The sequence below is a fragment of the Silurus aristotelis genome, assembly GCF_946808225.1.
Source record: "Silurus aristotelis genome assembly, chromosome: 17".
In the NCBI taxonomy this organism is placed as follows: Eukaryota; Metazoa; Chordata; class Actinopteri; order Siluriformes; family Siluridae; genus Silurus; species Silurus aristotelis.
This window is the reverse complement of record NC_139590.1, coordinates 15471670-15493777: the sequence shown is the minus strand read 5'-3', so window position 1 is coordinate 15493777 and position 22108 is coordinate 15471670. Positions and strand designations below refer to the sequence as shown.

The 22108-nt window shown below is 38.3% G+C and overlaps 3 protein-coding genes across 4 annotated transcripts in view; 1 reads left to right on the top strand and 2 right to left on the bottom strand.

The window, feature by feature from the left end:
- Positions 1-22108, bottom strand: part of LOC310739668 (protein HID1-like) — a 484702-nt gene that overhangs the window by 442628 nt on the left and 19966 nt on the right. The gene's annotated exons all lie outside the window — the stretch shown is intronic.
- On the bottom strand, positions 2888-11790 carry ush1ga (Usher syndrome 1Ga (autosomal recessive)). Its single transcript, XM_083565890.1, has 4 exons — positions 11331-11790; positions 4986-5436; positions 4069-4871; positions 2888-3831 (listed from the first exon to the last, which is right to left on the bottom strand). The coding sequence occupies exons 1-4, from the start codon at positions 11492-11494 to the stop codon at positions 3828-3830; spliced, it is 1422 nt and encodes a 473-aa protein (XP_083422016.1). The 5' UTR covers positions 11495-11790; the 3' UTR covers positions 2888-3827.
- otop2 (otopetrin 2) lies at positions 13763-22066 on the top strand. Its single transcript, XM_083565866.1, has 7 exons — positions 13763-13778; positions 16565-16942; positions 18953-19089; positions 19185-19243; positions 19415-19536; positions 20534-21342; positions 21857-22066. The coding sequence occupies exons 2-7, from the start codon at positions 16570-16572 to the stop codon at positions 22025-22027; spliced, it is 1671 nt and encodes a 556-aa protein (XP_083421992.1). The 5' UTR covers positions 13763-13778; positions 16565-16569; the 3' UTR covers positions 22028-22066.

Below are 22108 nucleotides of genomic sequence, written 5' to 3'. Positions count from 1 at the left end.
GTTCTGGCATTGAGATGCTGGTGTTGGATCTGTGATGATCGCAAATGTTGAGCTATTTTATGAGTTGCTCAGTAGCTCCTGGTTCTATAATCTCTAATAACTGTAAAAGACTGTAGAAAAGAACATTACTCATAATTCCAGTCATTATTAGTTCTCTCTCTCCAGTGTTCTGTATTGTTTAAAGACTATAATCACACTCTTGATGTCACCCAAATGAGGATGGGTTCCTCTTTTGAGTCTGGTTCCTCTCAAGGTTTCTTCCTCATAACATCTAAGGGAGTTTTTCCTTGACACAGTCATCAGGGATAAATACACATCGTTCACTTTAACCGTTCAAATTCTGTAAAGCTGCTTTGAGACAATGTCTGTTATGAAAAGCGCAATAGAAATAAACTTGATTTGATTAGATGATTAAAGAACGACACGACATTATCGATTGTTCTCCTTTTGAAGCAGTCTGGATTTATAACTTATTAAACAAGCACTGATCATTTGCAACCATGATCATAAACTAAGGTGGATAATTAAATGGTTATGAATTTCCTGGATATATTTATTTTTCGGAAAACAGGTGACCTCTGTGTTATCAGGTATCATAGGTAAAAATCATTTAAACTTCATAAACTTCATACTTGCCAAAAAATCCTTCCTGTTATAGGTTTCTATCCGTTAGCCAATCATCATTTAGGTTTAACATGAGCTTGTATTTTTGTATTTATAAACAATCAGAATTTGGTTTATGGTACGTTTCTAAACTTGTTGAGCAATAAATGTAAATGTCAGTACTTTAGACTTTAGCTAACTGGTTAACATTAAATGCAACATTTATTGTAAATGCATATTTTTCAGTTCATTAGTAAATGCAGTTTATATTGTACATGGACATCATTATTCTAATGAAGAACGCTTTATTATTATTATTACAAATAAAACTGAGATACAGTATTCCCACGTAACCAGTGTGAGTTTATTCACTCCCTGTGAACTATTATGCTGTAGTACATTACTGACCTCTGGTGCTAAAAGTGTGCCAGTGCATGTAATGACATAGCTTTACCTATGTCCTTCTTTAACAATAAAAACATTTTGGTTCCTGTTTCAGTATAGTTTCAGGGTGAAAACTGACCTTTACAGAAACATGGATACATTTACACCCCATTTACTTCCCTCTTAAATCAAAATAATAATTATTACAGTGTATATACAGTATAACTGGAAGACTTCAACGGGCATGTTGTACCAGTCTTTTTTTTTGAAGGTGAAGGCAAAAAAACAATAAGAAAACAAGCAAAAAACAAAGAGGTAGCTGGATCTTCACATCCGTCCGTCAATCAATCAGAGATAAATGATGTGTTAACTCTGTAACTGAATTTACCATAAATGAGCCGACTTCTGTCTTTACACAGATCTTTATTCTGATATTACCATTATCTCCTAAATATATATCCGTGTGTTGATGTTTTTGTGTGTGTGTGTGTGTGTGTGTGTGTGTGTGTGTGAGTGAGAGAGAGAGAGAGAGAGAGAGAGAGAGAGAGAGAGAGAGAGAGAGAGAGAGAGCGAGAGAGAGAGAGAGAGAGAGAGAGAGAGAGAGAGAGAAAGCTTTTCTTTTTTCTGGATCATTTTTTTGTTGTAGAGACAAGTATATATATATGTTTAGTAAGCTGCATGTCTGCTGACCATGATTTTACAACATTCATTCATTCATTCATTTTCTCCCGCTTATCCGTAATTCGGGTCGCGGGGGCAGCAGTCTAAGCAGGCCCCTGTCCTCGACTGCTGAACAATCCTCACAGCACCGTCCCTTGCGGTCCCTCCTGCAGGTGGTGAGCCCACGGGAAGATTTTACAACAGTATTTGGTTATTTTGAAACATTGGGAGGGTCAAGTAATAGTTTTGCAACAAATGCATACATCCTACAAGGTTGCTCAAGGTCGGCTGGTACACCTTGATAGAAGATTATTGCAATAATAGATATTGTGTAAGTTCCGTTTTGTATACATTTTTACAGGTCCACCCCTTTTCACCTTTAGTTCGTATCTATGCCGTGAAAGAAAGCTGATTGTGTTCAATAGAAGAAATACATTAGTCTACTTTAAGATAGAACTTTATTTATAACTAATGCATGCATTGTATGTTTGGTCTATTATGTAAGGAAACTGTAACAGTGTAGGGAGAGCCATAATGCTGGTATGACCTTATTATTGCCCAACATATATCCCTAACCTGATAAACAACTTAACAACTAAAGTGGTATTTGTCATGAGTAAACATGATGTAAGCATTTTTTGCAATTTTACAGTATTGCTAGCACACTGTAGCACACCCATTTTGAGAGTGAATCATTAGTTATTATCTAGAAATAAGATCTTCAAGAAAGAGGCTACTGTTATAAAAGTATAGCTAATAGCACTTCAAAAGGCAAAAGAACATACACTGTACAGCCACCAATAATGTGGACGGGTTACACTCATATTAACTTTTTGAACATCCAAACTCTAGATGTAGATCCCCTAAGCAGTTATATTATCCTTCACACTTAAGGGAATGCTTTTCAGTAGATTTGGAAATGTGGCCCATTCAGCCACAAGGGGATGTGTGACGCACGTGCTGTGAGAAGTGTGAGCAGTGAGAAATCTTAATTCCACAATAAGATGTGTACTTATATGTACTAAATTTAAGGGAAGTGTGGGAAATTGGGGAAGAGCTAAATATGGGTTATATAAGTCACAGAGCATGATGGGATGGTAGATAGTAGATCGATTCATATGTTGCAGTTAAACTGTCTGGAAGCATCTGCAGCGGATTCTCCATTCACTTATTTATCACCAGCCAACTAACTAAACAGTTTTGTGAGGAAGATATGTATATATTAAAACACACACACACATTTATGGTGTTTTGTAGTTTAGTGTATTGTGCATGATCTACATAACCACATGACTACAAAACAGTTCACTGATACAGCCACATTACAGGTGTTTTATCTTTAATTATGCCCATAATTATAAAAATGTGATACCTTTTTAGTATTAACTTGAAAGATTTATTGCAACATTTTATGAAATTATACAAAACACATGGACCAAAGCTATGTACAAGAAACTCCAATGAAAGCTATGCATGTACTGCATACGAAATATACATATATATACATATATCAAGATGAATGGTATGCTGTAATGTCTCTCTATTAATATGGCATGAGTGCAAAAAACAAAAAGCAATATTTATGTATTACCAAAATACCCATGCCTCAAATCTGTAACAAAAATATGGCTTGATAAATGTAAACTAATGGAGGTCTTAGTACATGCTCACACTGACCTGGAACAACAGTGTTTGCTGCCATGTTTATTGGCGACTTACTGTATAATCTGTGTTTGATATCACTTAAGCAGTGTCTCTCGTGTCAGCTTATTTTTTCTTAATCATAAAAATATCTTATAATACAGTACATTGTGCCTGAAATTACAATTTACAGAGATATGTGCATGCACTGGAAGCACAAAACTCGTGCCCCACAGGGGCAGACACATCATTTGAATAATGCTGATTAGGTCTGACTTCATCAGGCTTGTCAGCAGGATTTTTCATTATGTATGGCAATCATGGAAGCTCAGCTTGATTCAGCACTTATTCCTGGCATGCATACTTCCTTGTGTGCGCCAGTCAAGGGGGTGCTATTGTCCGTCTGATATTCAAAAATGATTCCTATTCATGCACCACTGATCGTTTACATTCCACACAAGAGTTACACTTCTGTCTGAATCCCGAATCGAGACGTAGCAGTGGTATGGCCGTAATTGTAGAGTAACAAGTCCTTTATGCTATCTGTAAAGAGAAATAGCATAACAAGTGACGTTTGCTTTGAAAAGTCATTTTGAAAAATCAAAAACTCAGCACGATTTTAAAGGTCTACTATGACCATAAGAAAATCTCTATGCAGTTATTGCCAAAATGGAGGCTAATAACAGCAATCCCCGAAAAATGTGGTACTACTGTCATGCTCGCTCTTTGCATGAATTTTCAACGTAAATAATTTAGGGAACAACATGAGAGTCAACTTACAACTCTGTGTCTTCCATGCTGTCAGGATCCTCAATGGCGTCCAGGCGTCTCTTACACGCTTCGATGATCTTTTTACGGGGACCCAGAGGAATGTGGATGCTTTTGAGGTCGTTGTCGGAGCACAGCAGCAGGGCATCCAGGTCGATTTTCTCTCGCTTAAAAATAGGAATGAACTCGTTCATGCACTGGGCAGCCAGGAACACCTCAAGTGTACTGCTCTCTGGCTCATCGTCATCATCCAATCCCAATTCTACTTCATCCCAGGGAAGCTCCTCCACGTTCCTTGCCTGGAGGCTTCGAGCACTGCCGATACTATCCTCATCTACACTAGGAGATCGAAGAAGACGGCTGCGTAGACGGACATTTGGTTCCCTCCCACTGCCGGCTATGCTGCCCTCGTCACGAGAGCCTATGCCAAAGAGTCCCCCACTCACGTAGTTCCGCCGAAAGACCATGGTACCCAGGCCTGGGCGGTTAAAAAGTGAGTCATGGCCTGAGTCGGTGCTGATCTCTGAGTGGTCCATGTCTGGCCCGTGAAGGTCTGGCTCGCTGATGGCACGCGAGATGGCATCTTCGTTGTCCCGTGGGAACATATCACGGACGTTTCGCCGACCCCGGTCTTTTGGGTGTACGTAGGTACCCTGCTTTAGGAACATGACATCATTACCCAGCTGTAGACCGGAAAGAGAGCGCACACTCTTCCTCCCATCCTCATAAATCTTGAAGGTCCCATCACCCTGCTTCTTCTTTTCCAACTTCTTCTGGATCTTCGTTTTACCCCTGGCTGTGGCATGAAGGGTAGCCTAGGACATTGGAAATTAAAATGCTGGCTTTGAGCTTTAATTCTTGTTTAGCTTTATGATTACTCAGAGAGACTACACAAAGAAAACTGACACACAAAGACAAATGAGGCTGACCTGTGAGTATGGCACGCTGGTGGCAGTGTTGAAGGGGTGCAGCTTGCGGCTAAAAGTGCTGCTGGTGTAGCTGGAGAAGCTCATTGCATCCGAAAGAGAAGCATCCGTGGCTTCCTTCTGGAACCTGCGCTCCATGCGACGGTGGTGCTTGTGCTGCATCTTGACGCAGTCTTTGATGCGACGCTCAGCATCCCGGAAGGCTCTGTCTTTCAACTTGGCCACCAGCTTGGGGTTGAGAGCTGTCTGCTTGGCAGCAATGGAGTCCAGATATCGTACACAGTCCATGTGGTTCTTAGTGGCAGCCATGTCCAGAGGTGTGTGGTAATCATTGTCTAGACACCATGTGTTTGCACCAAAGGACACTAGGAAGGACAGGCAGTTGAGATGGCCATTGGAAGCGGCCAGGTGGAGCGGCGTGTTTCCCCATATGTCACACTTGTCAGGATTCCCACTAAAACAGTAGCAGGGAAGACAAACAACCAGTAAAGAAAAATTATTAAGATACTTTGCACTGCAACTTCTGGCTTGATTTGTCGGCTGGCATAAGGAAGTAATTCCTTTGTGAAAATGGTATGGAGTACAGTTGAGAGATTACCTGAAGATATTCCCAACATAGGACCAGGTTGTACTTTAATTGTCCTTCAAAACGCTACCATTGTCTTCACAGGATCAGAGAAGATATTGAATTATTTATAATATTATTATATGGAGGTGTTTGACTATGTCGGAGTATTATTTCAATGAAATGGTCATTAACAACATTGGCAAATAGAAATATACAACAAAATCTTGCTTAAGAACAATCTCTGGAATCCCACAGAGACATTAATACCCCCTACTGTACTTGCCCCTATTACAGACTATGATTCATTGTTCACAACCTGTGACCGAAGGTTCATCTCCAATGGAGCTGAACCGGAGTTCTGGGACAGTATGTGTTATTTGACCCTCGGCTTGCCTGGTTAGTAACTCTATGAGTATCTTCTTTCAGGGAAGACCGGTAGGATTGCACTTATGGTGATGTCACCTGAATTCCTTTTGGGGCCACAGATGTATAGCCACAGAAAACAGACAAATAACAGATATCACTGAATGGTGGAAAAACCAGACAGCTTTTATGTCTCTGATAACATGTTCTCTGACTCAGACCGGTAACAGTGTTTTTCTTCTCTTCAGGAAGCTTAGTGCAGTTTCTCATTTATAACTTTGAGATAGGGTATCAAGTTTAAACCAATCCAAATGAGTGCAGTCAAACAAGATATGACATCGACATTGACAGTAATACTCAGGGCCGCTGGAAGTAATTTTGATTAGGGGGTGCTGTGAATTTCTTTTATTTATTTTTTTTCACAAAAAAACCTTTGAGCCTATGGGCCTATTTAGAAAACATTTAAAAAAATAAATACATAGGGCTGTGACGATGACAATGGACCAAATACTGGCGGTGTTGCGGTGATTGGGGGGTTGTTTTGAAATAAATAAAAAAAAAAACCAAAGAAACAACACACTAAAGCCTGTAAAGCATTGAAATAAATATCAGTAAATACTGGTAACTTACATAATATAATAAAGTTGAATCCATTTAAAAAAAAACAAAAAAAAAAAAACAGTTTTATATTTCTACACAAAGACGCGTTATAGCCTACCGCTCTGCGCTTTGAGAGGGATGTGGAACACGAGCAGGAAAGAGACCACCGATCTCTTTTTCTGATATCTTCATGTTGTTCTAAAAGGTATGAAGAGCTAATTTTATCTTCCACAAGGGCAAGGCATTTAGGCTATGTTTGCGCGCTGCCAGAGAAAGCCAAACTAAAATCACCCGCGCGTGTGAAAAGCGCTTTACAAATGAACTTGAAAAATCAATATAATTAAAATAATCAAAATAATTAAATTAAAATCCAAAATACACTTAATAGCCTACGTGTGTCAAAATCATTTCCTAAAATATTCATAAGGAATTTATAAATTGTGCAAAATATTTTTAATAGGCCTACATTTTTTTTAAATCTCTCTCTCGCCAATAGGGGGTGCTGCAGCACCCCCAGCACCCCCACTTCCTGCGGCCATGGTAATACTTTAAATAAATTAATTCTAGAAACTTTCAGTGCCAAAACTTTCACAACACAATTTCTCTTAAAAGATGATTCACAGCTGCCTTCGTACACTGCAAACATCCTGTACTTTTCCTGACAAGTTTACAGTATGCAGTAAAGACTACATCGAAAGACTAATCTTTCTTTATTGAGCACATGACCATCGCAAATAACTGGAAAGAAACCAACCAACTAAGAAAAGGTGCAATTGTATGATTAAATTAACGTAGCATTTTAGAAGTAATACAAATACAGGTGATTTATTTTCAGAAATATTACTTCTGAATTTGCTTATTTCATACACTATATGGACAGAGGTTTGTGGACACCAGACCATAATATTCATATGTTCTTTTTCGAACATCCAATTTCAAATTTAGTCCCCATTTGCTGTTATAATAACATTCACTCTTCTAGGGAGTTGTTCCCCTGGACTTTGGAGTGTGGATGTAAAGGTTTATGCTCATTCAGCCACAGGGGTGTTAGTAAAGTCAAGTACTGATGTATGATGAGGATGTCTGGGGTGCAGTCTGGGGTCCCCTGATTCAAGTAAATGGAAAATGTACTGATACTGCCTACAAAGATGTCCAATACAATAGTGTTCCACCTACTTTATTAAGAAACATGTTTGGAGTAAAGGTACTTGTGCTTTAATAAAAGCACAAAATGCTATTAATTTTAAGTTTTCTATGCTCTATATATCTACATACATGACTATATTTTTTGGAAGGGAAGTGACCCCACGTAAGCATTTTATTGCAATGAGACTGCTGTGTTCAACTCTTGGCCTGGATCCCACCAGGCTCCGTGTGACTCATACTGCTGTAGCTCCTATTAATACTTCATGGACTCCAGACAAGACCTGGCAGTTGTGCATTATAGATGAGCAAAGCTGCGAGGTTTTCACAGATGTCAGTGAACCTGTGTGCAGCACTGGACATGGCCAGTACTAGGATTATCCCCTGCTAACTGGTCTGACCCTGATTTCAACCTTCTCTTTGACAGGTTATCGCAGTATCTCAGTTTGCATTTGCAGATCATTTTGATCATCATGAAAGAACAAACAGAATAGGACTGCTTTTCTGCTGTTGCGATGTGTGTTGAGAAGTTCAGGACATTTGAGCAAAGGGGTTTGTCATGATTGGCTGAAAAGAGAACACCTTTGCAGATGTTATACAACTGTTCTAGAATGGGAAAAGAGTGCGCTTTTGCGTAACAACTCCCACATTTTTAACCTGCACCGTTTGGGTACAGTGAAGAGAAGAGCTCAAAAACAACTCTAGTGAAGCTTACAGAGAACACTGTATCTCGTGCGGTCATCATTACCCAAGTGCCTGGTGAGATAGATTGTGCTATAAAACCGGTCACTTGATCGGACGTCTATACTGTAATCTCAAAAGTGCTGACTGCTATATGATCCAGTACAGACTGTAAATGTCTGCTTTAATGACATTAGCGGTTTATGCCTCAATAAATTAAGCTGGGAAAACAGACTTTTCTGTCTTGTGCTTGTGTTATAGACTTGTCTCATATTATGGCTGTGGTGGGAACTCATGCCATGGCTCCTGGCATGCACTGTGTCCTGGCATGCATTTCCTGAAAGACAAAAGAGAACATGCCCAAGAGACCAGCACACCAAAGGAACCTACCGTAATTGCTCCCGTTACCTGCGTGGAGGTGTGTTGAACAGCCTGTGCACATGGCACTTAATACTGGTTTGCATGGAAGAGATCAGATGATAACTGGTGCCTTTCAATAGTTTCCACAGAAGCCAAATTAACCTTTTGAGGACTTTTACCAATTCATCTCTTTCAATGGAACCCTTAGACCACGAAAGGAAAACTGGTCAGCCAGAAAGATTGCGAAAAAAGGCACTTGTCTGTGGTCTAATAATAACAACCCTTACCATATTCTTGTTACAGAAGGTCTGCAGTTGACACCTAAATAAACATAATTATATAACAAACTCTAAATACTTAAATATAAACTCTAAATATAAGTCTACTTGCTGATTCGCTCCATCAGTGCAGGACTTCTGTTATTTGTCGATGAGACGGGTCAAAAATAGATCTGACATGATTGGTTTACATGCTGCGGTTGATGGTATCATTAATTATTTCTTTAAAATTAAGAACCGCATCCCATATAAACCTTTTAGCTTAAAAGAAAAGAGGATAAGAAGTGTAAAATGACCTGAATGATATAATGTACTGTCAGATATATGATAGATTGGATAATAACCGGATATTTGTTGCGTTGGAACAGGTCGTAAACTGAAGAGGGACATTGTGGTCAATGTTCAGTTCTTCGGGAACGTGGCATTCTTCCATACTATACTGCTTGTTGAAATAGTAGTATGCGTTGCATTAACCTGATAGTATGCAAATACAACAGTTGTGATCATCTTTGACCAATTATGTAGTTAGATTTTTGCTGTTAGAATGACAGGCTACTATTATAACACAGGATACTGCTTAGTAATGCAATATGCTGATGCAACATCAAACCACTGATTAATATAGTAATATGCAGATACAACAAAAAACTATAATTTCAATACAGGCCACCATTTAGTTTTGGCAGGCTACTGTTTTAGCATAGGCTAAAATTTAGGACAATAGTATTGTACACCATTATAATAGCTCAGTACTGTTTTGACCTAGGCTACTGTTTATTGTGCTACTATTTAAAAGTTACAATGGCAGATTATTCTATTTAGTATGGAAGCATGGAGATATGACATCAGAATAACATTTTAGCCTAGTCATTAGTACGGAAATATGCTTAAAAGAGTAGCGTACTGTTACAAGCGCAGTGAAGTATATTTTGAAATAGGCTGCTATTTAATATTGAAGAATGTTGTGTTCTTTCAACCTATTCTGCAGACTACAGTACACTATTATTCTGTTACAGTGGCAGTGTGCTAACAGAGGATGCTATTTAATATGGCAGAATATTGTTTTAACCTGGCCTAATATTTAGAATGGTACTATGTAATTACCATGGCAGTGTACTGTTTGAACCTGTCTTATTATATAGTATGGTAGTACGCAATTACAATGGCAGAGTACTGCTTTGGCAGAGCCTACTATTTAGTATGGTAGTATGCAATTACAAGGGCAGAGTATTGTATTAACCTGGCCTACTATTTCGTATAGTAGTATGCAATTACAAGGGCAGAGTATTGAATTAACCTGGCCTACTATTTAGTATAGTAGTATGCAATTACAAGGGCAGAGTATTGTATTAACCTGGCCTACTATTTAGTATAGTAGTATGCATATGTCTAGTGGTTAGTATGTTAGTGTGCTGTTACAATGGAAGAATATTATTTTAACCTGGCCTACTATTTATTATGGTAGCATACAATTACAAAGGCAAAGCAATGTATTAACCTGACTGACTATTTAGTATTGTAGTATGCATTTGGCTAGTATTCAGTATGTTAGTGTGCCGTTACAGTGGCAGAATATTATTTTAACCTGGCCTACTATTTATTATGGTAGCATACAATTACAAAGGCAAAGCAATGTATTAACCTGGCGCACTACTAAGTATGGTAGTATGCATTGGGCTAGTATTAAATATGATAGTGTGCAATTATAATGGCAGTGTACTGTATTAACCTGGCCTACTGTTTATTATAGTAGTATAGATTTACAATGGCAGAGTACTGTTTTAACCTGGCCTAGTATTTATTATGGTAGTATGCAATTACATAGGCAAAGCAATGTATTAACCTGGCTGACTATTTAGTATGGTAGTATGCATGTGGCTAGTATTTAGTATGTTAGTGTGCTGTTACAATGGCAGAATATTGTTTTAACCTGGCCTACTATTTAATATGGTAGCATACAATTACAAAGGCAAAGCAATGTATTAACCTGGCTGACTATTTAGTATGGTAGTATGCATGTGGCTAGTATTTAGTATGTTAGTGTGCTGTTACAATGGCAGAATATTATTTTAACCTGGCCTACTATTTAATATGGTAGCATGCAATTACAAAGGCAAAGCAATGCATTAACCTGGCGCACTACTAAGTATGGTAGTATGCATTGGGCTAGTATGTAGTATGATAGTGTACCGTTACAATGGCAGAGAACTGTATAGAGACTGTTCAGTGCGGTTCTATGCAGATGTACTGCATATATTCGAGCTCCTCGGTTTCCTGCAGAACTGACACACGTTTAAACTAATTCTTTAAGCTCTGAAAGAGAGAAGCAGGTGTAAGCTGAAGCGAAAAGCTTACCCTCTCGCCACAATGAGCCTGAGCGCGTCCAGGTTGCCGTGGTACGCGGCCCAGAGTGTCGGTGTCATGCCATCTTCGTCTGGCGCGTTCAGGTCCTTCCGCGTGGCCTCTTTCAGTAAATCCAGGTAGCCGTCCCGCGCTGCCCTGTGGTACTTGTCATTCATTTTGCTCTCGAACTTCGGCCTCCATTATGCTTGAGGTTTTTTACTCCCGGGCTCAGTCATCAGCACCGGACCACAGTCAGCTGTCGCTATACAGGCCTTCTGTACGAAGCGGCTTGGGGAACGCTCGCGACGGTTTCCACGGATACCGTAGACGCAAGCGCCCCTGGGGGCGTGGCCTGAGAAGCGGTGTGGTCTTTCTGTACGCGCGGATCAGTGAGATCCCATCAGTGCTGTTTACCACGACCTTATGGAAAAGATCATGCAATTTGTAGGCACAAAATGAGCGCAAGACTAAACGGGCCCGTAACGTGTAAAGTGATCATCACTGAAAAGAGTATATAAAGTGTTTCAGTGACACTGGGTATGGAAATGAACACGCCTACATGACTATTTAGGAACCTAATAGCATGCAGTCTAAACTGTTCCTCAGACTGCTGGTCTGTGACCGGATCCTTGAAGAAAGATTCATGATCCATTAAGTTACTGAGAAACTCAAGGACTATGAGGATGGGTTCAGACTGTAATTTAATACAAACAGTCCACTAAAATGAGTTAGATCTGCAATTTGCATAAACAGTTCTGCATTTAATCACCTACCACTGAACAGTACACATCAACAATGATGGATCTATTATAAAATTACATTTGGAGACACCCAGATGAGGATGTGTTCCTTTTTTAGTCTGGTTCCTCTGAAGGTTTCTTCCTCATTCCATTTCAGGGAGTTTTTAATTGCCATTGTCGCCACTGGCTCACTCTTTAGGGATAAACTTATAGTTACTAAATTTATAAATTAAACTTTTATAACCTCTTAATCTCTGTAAAGCTGCTTTAGGACAATGTCCATTTTGTAAAGCGTATACAAATACAACTGAATTTAATTGAATCTTTCTACAGCGTTTGTCAGATGGCACTGTGGAGAATAGTTTGTTTACTGGATGAATCTGAAGTTTAAGGTGATTTTTGTGAACTTTCCTCACACTGGGTTTATTGGTGATTGTCCTGTATTATCAGTGTGCAGACCAGTGATTCAAAATGATCGAGGGTTTGAGTGTGTAAACACAAAGACAAACAATAAATGGTAGATTAAGTAAAAAAAAGTATGTATATTGGTATACAAAACATAAAATAAAGGACAGAATTGTGTAAAAAAACATTGATTTACTGTTACCTCTTCGGAGTCATTTATTTTTTATATTATTTTCCTTTCATTTAATGCTTTTTGACCATTTATAGTTACATTTATAGTTAATAAAATTATATAGTTCTCTCACCTGCATACCCTTTTCTCTTTCTTAAAGTTCAGACAAAAGCACAGGGTTTGTCAAATCACAGAGCAACCACAAAGTACAAAGTCTTTCATCCAGCGGTTGAAACCCTAAAGTTACAGCTTTATCTCTGGCTGTTAGAAAGCACTGATACACGAGCTTCTAGAAAGGTTAAATAAACAGAATCCTAGAGTAAACTTCACCATGTCAATGACAATACATTTTGAGTTGTTAATTAAAATTTTTTCATCAGATTATTATCATAATTTATTCATTAGGAATCCCTGCTAATTACCTATTACAATTATGTATTACAAATAGACATTTATACGATGTAAATCATAGTCACCAAGCTGCCACTCTTGGGCTCTTGAGCAAGGCCCTTAACCCCATGTTCCAATCAAGCTGGCATATGCAAAAAATATTTATACTGTGTTGTTATGTATGTGTGACAAATAATATCTATTCTATTCTATTCTATTCTATTCTATTCTATTCTATTCTATTCTTATAGCCAGCACAGCTGTTATTAAATAATAATCCAGGTTCAAAACAACTTTGGTATAATTAGCAATAACCTTAATTTTACATAACTAATAATCACAATAGACATGTTTGTAAATTATACTTAAGCTCAGCAGTCATTTAGAGCAGAGTTCTGCAGAAAGAGAAAACAGCTGAATGATATATTCTGGTATCAGTCATGGCTGAAAATTATTTAGAGTATTTTGACCTAACATTAAACTGCAATGTACTGTAATGTTCCTCATTGTTAGCTGTAATCTTATATGTCTCCATGTATAATTATAGCTACACTTCCAGCAATTATGCCATAAACTGTGATCCTAAATGGATGATATATGGTCATGCATGAAAGTACGATAGATATTTTTCATCTTTATTTATTACAGTGTCTTTTTGTGTCTTGTTGGCTGTAAATCTTTTTAATCCTGTGAACATATATAAACAATGAGCATGGCAATTTCCTCTTTATTCTACAGCAGACGCTGCTTCAGGTAAGATTTGCAAACAAATGTATGCAAATATTTTTTCTATGTGTTGAAAACCAACTGCTGTAAAATAATTGTAACAAATTCAGCACAACGCAAACAATATTTCTTATGTAATGTGCTTAATGTCACATTAGCAGTGATGCGTTTTTTTATGTAAAATGAATGCAAGTGAGATTTACTCCCTTGATAATGTACATGGTGTATATAATGCATGGGTGCAATATTAATAATAATTAAAGCCTGCTATTCGAATTGGCTTATATAAACATGGTGGTTGAATAGTCTGTTTTCTTTGCAAAATACAAGAGAACAGGTTTCTTTCTTAAATGTTATTGATGCTCAGTTGAAAAATAACCTCACAGGTCAAACATTGTTATCAAACTGACCATTTCATTTAATCTGGTTCACACCTCTGCATGTTAGAACAGTTTCATTTGTACAAAGCCACATTTAAAGAGTTCTTTGTTCGGTGTTTCACATACTGCAAAATCATTCATTCATTCATTTTCTCCCGCTTATCCGTAATTCACAGGGGCAGCAGGGGCAGCAGTCTAAGCAGGCCCCCGCCTTCGACTGCTGCCCAATCCTCACAGCACCGTCCCTTACGGTCCCTCCTGCAGGTGGTGAGCCCACGGGAAGACTGCAAAATCATAATTAGCCAAATACTGATCATTGTAGGTGTTAATGAAAGATGGCTTGGTCTGTCTGCGGTTTATTCGAACGAGCAGCAACAAAGGATAAAAAACAAAACAAACTTTATTTGGGTTTTAGCTTTAAAAGTGTTTTATCATCCAAAAGGTTCAAAGTTTCTGTGGGTCAGAATACCGTCCCATTTTCTTTTTAACTGCAGGCTGTTAAGATTATTGACAACTGAACAAGAGTGAGAGAAAAATTTAATTGTACGCTGTGCATCTCCATGAAAAAAATCTTCTAACAGTAAAAGAATAAGCACTTCATTGTTCAGAAAGCATTTATCAGACAGAAGCTTATCAGTATAAAAGTTGGTTGATTTTATAATTAATCATTCATTCACTGCTATCTATAGCGTTAAAATAGAGTGAAGTCTTATGAAATACCATATGACTGATGCAAGACAAATTATGATGCTTCCTAGCTTCTATTTTAGTGAACAGGACAACACTAACATGAAGCAGTTGTCCAGGAACATTGGCTGTTACCTGTCTAAAAAATGTGCTTCACTCATACACTTTTAGGTTTTTAAGGAATATTTCAGAATAACATATAGTATATCACCTTTATCAGATTTACACTATATTAGTGGTCCACATGTAGGGACAAGCACAAATTCCTGTATCTGGCATCTTTATTAATGAATAAAGAAAACATGAACAGAATGGACAAGTAAAGAATTAGAGCATTTGAAATGGTCTGATTTGCCTCCTTGTTTAAAAACATTCAAGACTTTATCTTATTAATCAATAAATGCTTTTTAGAATTCAACTATTTATACACTGTAAAATCTGTAATGTTAAATGACCATGGACCACAGACAATATATATTAGATACATTAAAGGAGACCACACCACATAGGTGTCTATTTAGGGCTGGAAATTTTGCTGAGTGGTAGGTGCCATAGTTTACCATATGCCTCTATCCTGACTGAGATTATGAAAGATGAGGGGGTGAGAGGTTTATTACTTAGAAAAAACACCTTTTGGCCAAAGGGCATCAGGTAACATCCCATACTTTACAAAAAAGTCTTTAAAGACTAATAAATCCTTCAACTCTCAGTGACTCATTTGTGGTTTGTGATTTTATCTCGTTAGTTATTCAGTTGACACACTTTTTAATCCAGTGTGATTTCGAAATGATGAACAATGCAAGTGCATAGCTGGATGACTAGAAAAAGGGGTTGTATGAAAAACAGACAAAGCCACCAGACAAGAGGGTTGGGAAAAAATGCTAGTGTTTAGGTGTTTCAAATGTGCATTATTAAGCATACTATATAGTTTGTGATATATTTTACAATTTATCTAAAACATGAATGAATGAATGAATGAACGAATGAATAAACTAACGAATAAGAAAGAAAGAAAGAAAGAAAGAAAGAAAGAAAGAAAGAAAGAAAGAAAGAAAGAAAGAAGTGTTTGATGTAACAAGAAAACAGACATCAGGCAAAATCTACAAATCTACAGCAAAAATTATTGAAAAATAATGTGACTTAAATATATTACACTGTTTACCCATTATTATTATTATTATTATTATTATTATTATTATTATTATTATTATTATTATTATTGTTGTTGTTCTTCTTCTTATTATTATTATTATAATTATAATTATTATTGATAATTTTATTATTTTTTTGTCATTATCATCTTGCACTTTTTTTACATGCACTTTTTTGACCTGCTCATGTTAATTATACTCCAAACGTCTTGTCTTCTTTGAATTTTGACAAATGGGTTTACAAAAACTTTTACAATCACCTGTAAACATTTTGCACACCACCGTTTGGTGATTTGAAAATGTTATTCTCAGCCTGTGTTACTGATACGGAGAATTGTGAAAATACCATAAACGCATAAAAACGTAGAATATTGTAAGCCGGTTCACGCCTCGCATGACGTGTCACGTGCGATTAGTGACGTGCACAGATGTTGTAAACCGTTATATTACCTGCGCTGCCATGTGAGAGCTACTGCACATTTTTTATTATTCCAATCACAACTTTAAAGAATCGCACCAATGCACTTCAGCAACCTGAAGCTCGATGTGCACGGGCTGAACATACACATTCATTGTCCACTGTCTTTCGATGCAGTCAGGATGAGCACCAAAGAGGAACCTGAGCTCGAGAGTCAGATCGCCACTATCCAGCATGCAGGGACGCACATCGCGCGGGCGACGCGCTCGGCCAGCATCGCCCTGTCCTCCACGGGCTCGTGGAGAGACTCGTCGCGCAGCTGGGGCTGGCTGCTCTCCGGCGCCGTGCTCGTCAACGTGCTCGTGCTCGGGTGCGCCCTCGTCAGCGCCAGCGTGTTTAACGAGAAGCACATAACCACCGTGCACCTGCAGGTCTACCTTGTGGTGCTGATCGTCTCCACCACCGCCTGGATGATTTTCTACAAAGTGTACACGTGCCGCGATGAAGAGGCCGTTCTCTACAAGGACACGCACGCAGGACCCGTGTGGCTCAGAGGTAAGCTGGGTTTCTCTACCATGTAAACACCACCCACATTGTTGTTGTTGTTCAGAACATCTGTACACCTGCTTATCATGGAGAAAATACTTGAAGAACGCATGTTTATTTGACATATATACATGAGTGTTGAGAGGGTAAAGGGCCTGGCACAAGGGCCCGACAGTGGCATGCTCCTTCTTGCAGAACCAAAAGTCCAGGGGTGTAGAGCTGGACCAAATCCAACTTCACCTATACACACGACATACAACCCAAAACACAAAGTGTCTAGTTGTCTCCACCTTCTGAATTCCATTGAGGTGGGAGAAATTGATCATGTCCCACTTCAACCAGTGATGTAGAAGCAGCACAGTGCATAAAATTATGCAGATGCAGGAAAAGAACATCGGTTTGCATTAAATATCACAGTGGATTGGCCATGGTACACAACAATCTCTAGCTTTGAAAGATCCCAGTGAGTGGCAGTTCTGCTCCTTGTTTTTATGTGGGGTTTATGTCTATGGTAACTTGAATACAACTACGGTGAGCAGAAAAGCAGTTCCCGAACACTGAATATGTTGAAGTTAATGGTACTCTTGTCTTCACTGTTATTCAATAGCTGAAGCGAAGATCAGGTGAATGCAATGTAGCTGCAGATGTCTGTATTTTCCTGATAGGAAGAAGGCTGAAACGATTCCTCGAGTAACTCGAGTAATTCAAAGACAAAAAATGCATCGAGGCAAATTAATTTACCTCAATGCTTCGTTTAGTTCATTTAACTACACACGCATTCTTCCAGATGAAAACAAAGTTTGCCTAATTCCGAATTTTATCTCGTAATTCCGACTTTATTTCTCTCAATTCTCTTTTTTTTTTTTTCCACCAATCAGGCAGTGTCACCCCCTCTGTAGTGCCAGAAATGTTTACGCATGAAAATCAAATAGGCTACAATCAATAGAATCGCATGGTATTAAAATATGCATCTGAACCCTGGAAAGAACAAGTCATGAGAAGTGGCCTCGTTCATACAAGAACAGCCTCAAACTTCAGGCCGACAACATGGATAACAGTGGATGCACCAGAAATGTTAGTGTTTACGAGAAATAAAGTCAATGAGGCAAAAAACAGTTATTAATGTGGCGGAAAAGGGCTTCCATAAGATTCATGTTAAAGAAAACGACAAGTTTCCAAAAAGTTCAGGATCATTTGAAACTAAAACATAAAGAGAACACAGTACTTTGAGTTTAACTTTTTTTTTTTTTTTTTTTTTTTTTTAAAGTCATTTGAAATAGATTCCTATATTTGTATTTATATATTTGCATTTTGATGTAATATGGCAATTAAATGCGTTAAATGGGTTTAGTTTTTACAGATATTCTTGTATTTAATTCCAGAAATTAAAATGTTATTTTTTTCTAAAAAGGAAACAATTTATTTGTTAATTTAAAGAGACTCATTTTATTTTCTCTTGTACTTTAGCATTGCTTTTTAATAAAGAAAAAGTACTTCTTATTCGTTTACTCGATTAATCGATGGAATAATCGGTAGAATACTCGATTACTAAAACAATCGATAGCTGCTTAGGAAAGTGTTCATGACTTTGTGGTTTGTTTCCCTGATGTTCAACAACATTAATTGTAACTCTAATCTAACAATAAAAGTATGATGACAGAAAATATTGTTACAGTTCATTCTAGTAGTTATAGTCTGCCTGTTGTAGAGAGCTGACACTCCTTCCAAAGATAAAAATAAGCATCTCCACAGAACATTTAAACAATAAATTATTTCTATGTTAAATTCAAATTTTTGTAATAATCTTTAATTAATACAATTTATCTGGAACAGTGACTGAGAAACAACAAAAGGTTAAGTGTAATTAAAATTGAAAAATGTTAGAACAAGCACTACTCTCAGAGGTGTGAATCTTTAGACAAATAAACACCTTGTGGCTCCTCATATTTGAGAATTTATCAGTATTGAGATACCCATACTCCACAGAAAATTAATGGTCTGCCTATGCCTCTTCATAAGGTGGCTTGGTGCTGTTTGGTATCTGCAGCTTAATCATGGACGTTTTTAAGATCGCCTTTTACGTGGGTCGCATTCACTGTGACTCACCTGTGAAAATCGTCTTCCCCACTGTGCAAGCCATGTTTATTCTGGTGCAGGTGAGGTGCACACAGACCACTAAATAATGCCATTGTTCTGTTCACTGTATTATTTGTAACCAATTTTGTGAATCTGATTTCCTTCTACATTGCAGACATACTTTCTCTGGCTCCACGCCAAGGACTGTGTCCAAGCACAGAGGAACGTAACTCGGTAAGTGTGGCGGTAGCGTTTTAATTATTCGATGCAAATGGTAGAGCTGTTAATGTGATCCAGTGTCTGGCTGAGGCATTTGTGACAATATAAGATGCACATCTGAACTATAGAGACCCTTGAATGATGCTGTGCTTTAGAAGTTCAGATTGGTCTTCTGTGTTTGTCTAGCTCTGGGCTGATGCTCACCTTGGCCACAAACCTGATGCTATGGATGTCAGCAGTGACAGACGAATCTCTGCATCAAACAGTAAACAAATATAACCTTGGCCTCGGGGGTCTCTCAATCAGAGGTAGGCTTTTTCCATCGTTATATGCTCTAATAAGTTATTTACTTACACCAGTTTGTGTTCATTCTTTTTTAATAATATATACTCAACATGGGTTTAAGTTAACATTTCTAGGCCTGCAGCTGCACAAGCTGTTTATTGTTACTTTAAAAGACAATTTTAATAAATAGTGATTTAATTTAATTGTCATGACAGGGGGAAGTGCTATGCAACAAAGCTTTTCCAGGGTATAGAGTTTGGGGGTGTGCAATTTTGTGGCCAATATTAATTCATAAACTGCTTAAAGCTAGATTTTTTAATTGGGAAACATATTCAATATATAGTCATGCTTCTGTGCCATTGTAAGACATAAAAATTATTTATTTTCATGTCAAGCAAATCATTATGAACTAATAAAATGATTTAATGCTACTTAGGGCAACTAATGTATGATGATTAATGCTCGTAAGTTGTAGATGCTAGGGCAAAGAAAAAGCCAATACTAAAGAATCTTATGGTACTCACAACCTGTAACTCATTCTATGTAGCTGCATATTCCACATGGATATACTACACAACCAAGTTAGAATAATAGGGTATGATTCTAACTTGGTTGTGTAGTATATCCATGTGGAATATGCAGCTACATAGAATGAGTTACAGGTTGTGAAGTGGATATCTTTTGGATACTGTAATTTCACACCTGAGAATAGCTACTATAATCATAAATTATATGACGCTCATACATAACATACCATTGGTTGATTTTATAGTATACACTTATGGAAAAGTAATGGCCTGTAATCCCACTATCTGGTGTCAATAGATCAACCTTTGTGGCTGGTTACAGTCTTGAGTTTTTGCTGTCTCAGTGTGTTTATGTCCAACAATGTCCACTTTGGCATTTACATTAGAAAATAAGGATTCTGTTCTGCAATGTCCATTATACCAGGTCCAATGTCCAAAAAAATAAAATGCAAAAGTTACATTCCAATTTAAAAATTTTTCCTATATTTTTTAGCTAGCTCTCCTGACGATGGTTGTAATTGCAGCATCACGGCATGCAAAATCTTCGAAGACGCCTTCTATTACCTCTATCCATTCAACATAGAGTACAGCCTGTTTGCCTCAGCCATGACTTATGTAATGTGGAAAAATGTGGGCAGGCTAGTAGATGACCACGGGCATCATGAGCACCGCTTCCGCATGCGTGATGTGCTAATAGGCCCAGCCTGTGGCCTGCTGGTGTTGGTGGCTGGCTTGACCATTTTTGTGGTATATGAGGTTGATGTATCATCTAATGACATAGATAAGAAAGAGATGGCTCTCATCTTGTACTATGCGGCCAACACAACCACAGTGGTCCTGATGACTGTGGCAGCAGGAATTGGTTGCGCTATGTACCAGCTGGAGCAGCGTGAGCATGCAGTTGGCAAGAACCCAACACGCAGCCTGGACGTAGGGCTGTTAGTGGGTGCATCTGTAGGCCAGCTCACTGTCTCATACTTCACAGTTGTGGCCGTATTAGCGATTGGTGTGGGAGGCCTGGTCAATGCACTCAACCTGACCTGGAATGTACTCACTGTAGTCGAGCTTTGTGTACAGAACGTGTTCATCATTGAAGGTTTGCGGCGAGAACCACACCAGGACACACGCCGTGCCAGCATCTTCTCCAATCTGCTTGCTTTGCAAGCGCATGATGAGAGCAGGCGGTCCAGCAACGTGCTCACGCCTCGTGGCTCGATCGCCATCTCGGTCCACAAGCCTCTGCCCTGGAAGAGAAAACTTCTTAAGGAGGTCTCATCGTTCCTGCTGCTTTCAAACATTATTGTGAGTTTTTTTATTTTAATTACATTAGATATTAATAATCAATATAACATATTTAAAACACTTAGCTGATATACCGGTTTCTTCTTCATTTATGCAGTGATCCAAAACAGCCAATCATGTTGCAGCACAAATCATGTAGATTAAGTCAAGTCTTTCATTTAATGTTCAAATCAAACACAAAACACCCAGTAAGCGGTTATTCTGCAGGCAGAAATTCCTTGATGAGAAGTCACAGGAGAACATCCAGACTGGTATTTGACCAGACAGGATTCTCAGATTCTATGCACAAGCCTCATAGATACCAGGCAGTTTAATATTAGAAAGAAAAATGTGTGCCCACTCCTGCTGAAAACAGTGTTCATTCTAGCAGTCTGTGCAACTCTTCCAAAACGTTCTCGAGGTATTTCTGCTTGCAGCCCTGCCGCTCACTGGATGTTTTTTGTTCGCTTTTCACACATTTTGCTAACTCTATTTTGAATGAGCCACATCTAAACATTGTGAATTTTATTTACAGCTTTGGATCATGCCTGCCTTCGGAGCACGGCCACAGATTGACAACCCAATCGGAGTGCAGTTCTACAAGTCTAGCATGTGGATGGCTGTGGTTAATGTTGGACTGCCTTTCGGGATCTTTTACCGGATGCACTCAGTAGCCAGTCTTTTTGAGGTCTACCTAACCTCCTGAATCTACAGCCTTAAACAATCAAGCTTATATATTATAAAACATTTTTTTGTAAACGACAATATATTTTTTATACTTTTGTTG